At 51.8% G+C, this 7,230-nt stretch overlaps 1 protein-coding gene across 1 annotated transcript; it reads left to right on the forward strand.

Annotated features, from left to right (window-relative positions):
- Positions 1 to 822: 822 nt before the first annotated feature.
- Positions 823 to 7,002, forward strand: LARP6 (La ribonucleoprotein 6, translational regulator). Its single transcript, XM_070953350.1, has 3 exons — positions 823 to 974; positions 4,660 to 4,849; positions 5,780 to 7,002. The coding sequence occupies exons 1-3, from the start codon at positions 823 to 825 to the stop codon at positions 6,842 to 6,844; spliced, it is 1,407 nt and encodes a 468-aa protein (XP_070809451.1). The 3' UTR covers positions 6,845 to 7,002.
- The last annotated feature ends 228 nt before the right edge of the window (positions 7,003 to 7,230 follow it).

Genomic DNA, 7,230 nt, shown 5'->3' on the forward strand with positions numbered 1-7,230 from the left:
AGGGTGGGTGCGCCCACAGAGAAAGCTCTACGTCTGGGGGTCGCCAGCCGACATTGTCTAACGACGGCACCCTGAGTAGGTGCTCCCTGTGGGAACGCACAGGGCGATGGGGAGCTGTTGCTGGTTGCAGATGGTCCGTCCAACAGATATCCTGGGATCAAGGAGAGATTCAACCTAGAAATAAGGAGGAACTTTCTGACAGTGAGAACCATCAACCCATGGAACAGAAGTTGCCTTTGGAAGTTGTGGGAGCTTTATCCCTGGAGGCTTTCAAGAAGAGACAGGACTGCCATCTGTCAGAAACGGTGTTTTTTTGGGGGGGGGTTGGACTAGATGACCTGCAAGGTCCCTTCCAACTCTGTTAGTCTGTAAATAAGCAGTATCCTGAATAACGGGAAGGGAGCTTCCTATCATCTTCTCGGCTGTCCTTACCACTCTCTGTAGGAACTTTCTATCAGAGGCGCAAAGCCGAATTTCCCCGTGTGCCAGCTCCCATTCCCAAGAAACGCTAGGCACGGGTTCACGCCAAGCCCTGAGAGTCCAAGCGGGATCGGCCACGGGTTCGGCCTTCTGCAAGGCTGGCGTTCCCACCACCACCTGCTAGGCAAGGCTGGCTGCGGGAAGCGCCAAGCGGAGCCGACCTGCCCTCCTTGCAACGGGCGGGCTGGGCGGAGGCGTTCCCACGTGCACTGGGGAGAGGGGGGGGTGTCCCCGCCTGCCCTGCCCAGCATCGGAGGCGGAGCGCGGCGGAGGCTGGCTGGCTGGAGGCGCCGCCCGGTCGGTCGACGGGCGAGCCGCTGCGCAGAGCCGGGCTGGAGGAGGATGGCGGAGGCGGCGGCGGCGGCACCGGTGCAGATCCGGGTGGCCGAAGCGGAGGACGACGAGCCGCGGTGGCCGAGCCCGCCGGGCGGCGGCAGCTGCAGCGAAGACGATTCCGGCCGGGGCTGCGGCGGTTTTGGAGGGGGCAAATCCAGGTAAGGGGCGAAGCTTTTGCACGGAGAGGGCGGCGACCCCAGGGACTAGCGCCTTGCTCTCGTTTTGCCCCCGGGGATGCCCGGCGGGGAGGGGGAAGTCCTGGGAGGCGGGGATCCCCTCTTGCTCCGCCAGGGCAGCCTTGGAATAAGGGGAGATTCCCCCCCCAAGAGCCCCCCTACTGCAAAAAAGGAGGAGGGGGAGATACTGAAAAGTGGGGAGAAGCTGCAGCCCTGAAAGCGAGGGTCGAGCATGGGCTGCGGGGCTGCCAGGAGGAAAAACGGGGTGCATGAGGCATCCGTGGGGAGGGGTCTGCTTTGATGCCCGAGGGCTGCGGGACGAGGGTCGTCCTGAGTTTGCCAGGCTGGGCAGGACCCTGCGCTCTCCTGACGGGGTTTGCTGGAGAAAGTCCCCGCCAATAAAAAGCTTTGGGGGGGGGCTTTCCTCACCTTGTGGTCCCCTCTCCGACCCGTTTTGGAGCCCCTCCTGGCACTGACTGAGTCTGGGGGGTTTTCCAGCTCTGCGGGGGAGATCTCCATCAGAGGGGGCTGCCTTAGCCAGGGGTCCCTGCCTGGTCCCGAGCGAGAGCCCCAACAAAATTTGATTAACCTAGTTTGTTTGTAGTCAAACCACCTTTGCCCCCATACTGTGAAGGAAGCTTGGCCAAGGCTTCCCAGCTGCTGGTACCTCCAGCTTCATCCTAGCAGATTTTGAAACGCTGGGTTGGGTCAAACTGGATCAGTGTTTGGAAGAAAGAATCAGAGGGAGGGTACATTTTTTTAAAAAAAGGAAAAAAAGGACCCCCATCCTGTGCCCCATGGTAGCTCAGCAGGCTACATGGAGAAGTGTGTAAGCTCTGCACCTGAACCTGGCTGTGAGATAGAGGTAGCCCCTGATTCATTTAGTGGCCAAAGTTACAAAGGCTTCAGAAAGAATGACTTTATACCAATCTTGGTATCATCCATCCATCCATCCCTCTCTCCCTCCTTCCCTCCCTCCCCCCTCTCTCTGTATCTATATATCATCTTATCTATCCATCCATCCATCCATCCATCCATCCATCCATCCATCCATCCAATCCCAGTATCTATATATCATCTTATCTATCTATCTATCTATCTATCTATCTATCTATCTATCTATCTATCCATCCATCCATCCATCCATCCATCCATCCATCCATCCATCCAATCCCAGTATCTATATATCATCTTATCTATCTATCTATCTATCTATCTATCTATCTATCCATCCATCCATCCATCCATCCATCCATCCATCCATCCATACAATCCCAGTATCTATATATCATCTAATCTATTTATCTATTTGTCTGTCTGTCTGTCTTGGGAAGCAATGGCTGGGGTCTGGATGAGGTCTGGACTGAAAAGACCGGTGCTTCCCTGCTCTTAGGAAACCAACAGGCCCCTCCAGGCAGAAGGATGTCTGTCTTGGCACCTTTGTTTCCAGCCCAGCCATTTCTAGGATATGTGTGTGTGTGTGTGGGGGGGTATTTTCTCCAGGGGGTGAGGGATGGCCAGGGAAAATGGGGTGCTGAGCATCTCCATGTCGTTGTCAGGAAAAAAAACAAACCCAAGGAGGAGCTGGCTGATTCTTCGCCCCCCTCTTTGCAAGGTGGAGAAAAGATTTGCGTTACAGCCGATTTATCTGCCTGCAATCCTGCTGGAAAAATCCTCTGTTTTTTGTCATTTTAGTATCTCTTCCTTGTTTAAAAGCTGGGAAAGGAGAGGGTTTTTTCTGCCTGAGCACAGCAGGGATGGAGGAAGAAGGGGCTGGGGTGGGCTGCCTTTCCTCCCCCCTCCAGGCTCCCCCCTCTCATATCCCCAAGCAAAGCCCACGTGGGCACCCTGTGCCAAGGCTGGGCCAGGGAGGAGAGCAGCATTGCTCGCCTGTTGCAAAGACGGCCGGATGTTGCAACAACCATTCTGGCCCCCTCTTCTCCCTCCTGGGCCAGATGCTGGGCAGACAGCCGGGAAGGAGGGTCCCTTTCCCACCCACCCCTAGTCCTAGGGCGTGGGGGAAGCCATGCCGGGAAGGGGCTCTCCTGCTGACTTGGCACTGGGGCGGGCAGGAGGCGCTTCAGCTGCAGAAGAACCTCTGTAATCTGATGCTGGGGAGGAGCACAGCTGCCCTGCCCCACATCTGGTTCTCGGCAAAGCTTCCCCAGCTCAACAACCGTTTGAGTCAGCTGCTGCTCTGGAATTTTATTCTGGGGAGGGGGAGATGGACATTTCCCTTCTTTAAGCCAAACCTGGTGGGTTCCCCCCACCCCCAAACTCCCCAGCCAGCGTTTCTCATTCTTGGATAATTTAAGGGCTGGGAGATTCTGGGAGTTGAATTCCACCCTTCTTAAAAGAGATCAAGTGTGACAAGTACCCATATTTTTCGGAGTAAAAGACACACCTTAGTTTTTGGGGAGGAAAATAAGAAAAAAGCTGATTGGCGGATGGATTGGCCTCCCCAGAATACCCCCAATCAGCTGTTCCCAGAGGTGAATTTTAGCAACAGGTTCCTTGGTTGTGAGTTCTGTGCCTTGCTTTTTTTTGCTTTTTTTCCTGCCTCTGAAACTTCTGAAACTCCGCTTCAGAAAAAACTTCTTTTTCTGCCTCTGAAAGCCTCTGAAACAGAGCTTCAGAAAAAAAGCCTCTGAAGCTCTGTTTGGGGGCTTTTTTTCTTAAGCTTCATTTCTGATGTTTTTTTCAGCCTCTGAAAGCTCCCTTTGAGAAGCTGGGCAGGGCTACATTCGGAGTATAAGACGCACCCAGATTTTCACCCTCTTTTTCAGGGGGATAAAAGGTGGGTTTTATACTCTGAAAAATACGGTAACTAACTTCTCTGACCTTGGAGGAGTAGTAACGGGTGCTGACCAGTTAGCCTCCAGAGACATTGCTTGGACTACAAGAGCCATAACCCCCAGCCAGCATGGGTGTGGATTATTATAACCACCGTACAAGTAGTTCTCGATTTACGATGAGAGTCGACTCCAACATTTCCACTGCTAAGGGAGACCATTGTTAAGTGAGGTTTTTGCCTCATTGTATGACCTTTCTTGCCACCGCTGTTAAATGAACACGGCTGTTAAGTGAATCGGGCTTCCCTATGGACTTTGCTGCTCAGAAGGTTGTAAATTGAGGATTACCTGTTATCCTCCCGATCGGGAGGGGTCTCTATTGTTGTTTATTTCTTTTAATTCCCTTCCCTTCCCAGATCAAAATGTTCCTTTGCAAACTTCCCACACATTAGGCACACTGTTATTTTTTAATTTTTTTTTTTAAGATGAACTGTTCATTGCAAAATACAGCGATGGTTCCAAAATATTTGAGAGCTCGGGATGCCCAGAGACTTAGAACGAAGATTATTTGGATTAAAAATATATATACATATTTGTTTTCCTGCTCACGGCTGGAAGCCCAACTGAATTGTGCAGACTCTTTTCATGCCTAACCCCCCCCTCCCCCGAACACGTTGAGCAACGTTGGAGGAATGTGCAAAGGAACAGATTCTTGGAAAGGAAAGCCACACATGCGTTTTTATTTATTTTACCAGTCCATTTTATGTAAGCTTTTCTAGAGTGGTTACGGAGAAGGTGGGTCAGATTTGTTTATTACTTGTTCCTTTCCTGGGCAATCCTCATCCTCTTTTTTTTTTTTTTCTCTTTCTCCCCAGTGAGAATGACGGGGATGATTCGTCCCCTGCTTGGAAGCCCCCCGAGCGCGACCTGATCCTGAAGCTGGTGGCTCAGGTAGAATATTATTTCTCCGATGACAACCTTGAAAAAGATGCTTTCCTCCTGAAGCACATCCGGCGGAACAAGAATGGGTACATCAGTGTGAAGTTGCTGACCTCATTCAAAAAGGCAAGCACTGGGGGGGTGGGGGGGGAGACATGGCCTGATCAGCAGCTCTGCGGCCCATGGTTTAGAGAGAAAGGGACTGTAGGAGATGACCAGGCTGAGCAGAAGGGAGGGGTCAAATGTTTCATCAGTCATGAGTCTCTGCGTGCCCACAAGAGATCCAAGTCCAGCACACCTTGAATGCCTTTCTTATCTCCCACTCATTTCCCTTGACTGTTAGTTGGCCAGATTCTTGTAGACCTCTTAAGCTTGCAATACATCTTGGTATTCATTTGAACTGCCTGAATTCTCCTGATTTCCCGGGGGTTGACAAAAAAACTCCAAAATATATTTATTGAAAATTAAGGTCCAGGAGACCAAGGTGCTCCTGTTATTATGCCAACTTTATGAAATAAAGGTTGACATGCCACTGGATTTTACAGGTTAATTTAAGTCATACAGGTAGTCCTCGATTTACAGCGTTCGTTTAGCAACATTCGAAGTTATGACAGTAGTGAAAAAAGTGACAAGACTGTTTTTCACACAACCATTGGCAGCATCCCCAAAGTCACATGATCAAAACTCTGGACGCTTGGCAGCTGATTTATATTTATGACTGTTGGGAGTGTCCTGGGATCACGTGATCCCCTTCTGAGACCTTCTGATCAGCAAAGTCAACGGGGACGCCAGATTCACTTAACAACCGTTAAGTGACTTAACAACGGGAGTGGTTCATTTAACAACTGAGGCAGGGAAGATCGTAAAATGGGGCAAAATTAACAACTGCCTTGCTTAGCAACCAAAATTTTGGACTCAAATGTGGTTGTAAGTCGAGGACTACCTATAATTAACTGGTTGATTCTCTTTGCAGCCTTCTGTTCCTTTTTGACGCCCATCCATGGCATCCGTGGATGATTCCGGCTTTTGCTCAGACATTCTCCTCTTTCTTACCAGATCAAACAGCTGACTCGGGACTGGAGAACCACAGCTTACGCTCTCAAATATTCCGACCTTCTTGAGATGAACGAAGATGGCCGCAAAGTTCGCCGAAGCGCCCCGGTTCCCGTGTTCCCGAGCGAAAACCTCCCCAGTCGAATGCTTCTGGTCTACGACATCTCCCCAACTCAAGAGCGACACTCTTTGGATGAAGGACAGGAGAACGGAGAAGTCCGGGAGAAGGTCATGGAGCATCTCCTCAAGGCCTTCATCCAGTTCGGGGTCATCTTGTCCGTCCGGATTCTCAAACCTGGGAGGGACCTTCCACAGGATATCAAGAAGTTCAGTGGCCGTTACAGCCCGGTGGGAACTCAAGAATGCGCCATCGTCGAGTTTGAAGAAGTGGAAGCTGCCATCAAAGCCCATGAGTCATTCTGCATCATGGACAAAGCCGCCATGAAGGTCATCCTCATTGGGACGAAGCCTCCAAAGAAGAAAGTCCAGAAGGAGAAGAACCAGGAGAAAAGCTCCACCAAGGATCCAGCCAAGAGCCGTTCGATGAACAGGAGAGTTGAGGAGCTTCAAGACGTGGGCGAAGACTTGTCGGCCAACAGCTCCTCGGATCCAGAGAGTGACCCGGCGTCTCCCATGCCGAGGAGAAGCAGCTCCTCCAACAGACTGAGTCCTTCGGCCTACCCGAACCATCACCTGAGCCCAAACGTGTCTCCGAGGTCGAGTCCCTGGAACAGCCCTTCCTCCCTGCGCAAAACGTCCAGGATGTCTCCGTTGGCAGAGGACGGAAGAGCCTTTCTCAGCACCAGTCCCGAGACTGGGTCCAAACGGTCAGCGGATTACTCTTCGGACAGTAGCATCACTCCTTCAAGCAGCCCCTGGGTTCAACGCCGCCGGCAAGCTCGGACTCTGGCCCGGGAGAAGACCCCTGTGGGTAGCCCGGAGCCCAGCGTCAAAATAGCCGCCCCTGCTGGACTGCGCGTCGGGATCTTGCGTTTGCCCAGGGGGCCGGATGGAACAAAGGGCTTTCATAACAGCCACGAACGGAGCAACGTCGCCAAGAATGCATAAACTCTGTTTTGGAGCGATCCTTGGTGCTCTCTTAAGTTTGGTTGCTGCGGTAGCCCTGATGATGTTCCCTAGTTGGGTCATGAAAAGTCTGCAAGAAAACCACCAAGCTCAGAGAGCACTAAAGATCCCACAGTCTTCCTCCTCCTCCTCCTCCTTCTCTTCTCCTCCTCCTCCTCCTCCTCCTCTTCTCCTCCGCCTTCTCTTCTCCTTCTCCTTCTTCTTCTCCTCCTTCTCCTTTTTCTTCTTCTTCTTCCTCCTCCTTCTTCTTCTCTTCTCCTTCTCCTTCTTCTTCTCCTTCTTCTCCTTCCTCTCCTTCCTCTCCTTCTTCCTCCTCCTCCTCTCCCTTGTAGTACTGATGGCATTACCTAGTTGGTAATGTCTTCAAG

Source organism: Pituophis catenifer, unplaced genomic scaffold, assembly GCF_029215685.1.
Source record: "Pituophis catenifer annectens isolate HBS135680 unplaced genomic scaffold, rPitCat1.0.hap2 SCAF_14, whole genome shotgun sequence".
Taxonomy (NCBI): domain Eukaryota; kingdom Metazoa; phylum Chordata; class Lepidosauria; order Squamata; family Colubridae; genus Pituophis; species Pituophis catenifer.

What these genes read in the sequence shown, in the direction of transcription:
- LARP6 (XM_070953350.1), top strand. Translation starts at nt 823, where the DNA reads ATGGCGGAGGCGGCGGCGGCGGCACCGGTGCAGATCCGGGTGGCCGAA. An exon ending in TTTGGAGGGGGCAAATCCAG is followed by an intron (nt 975 to 4,659) that starts GTAAGGGGCGAA and finishes CTTTCTCCCCAG; the next exon opens with TGAGAATGACGGGGATGATT. An exon ending in TGCTGACCTCATTCAAAAAG is followed by an intron (nt 4,850 to 5,779) that starts GCAAGCACTGGG and finishes CTTTCTTACCAG; the next exon opens with ATCAAACAGCTGACTCGGGA.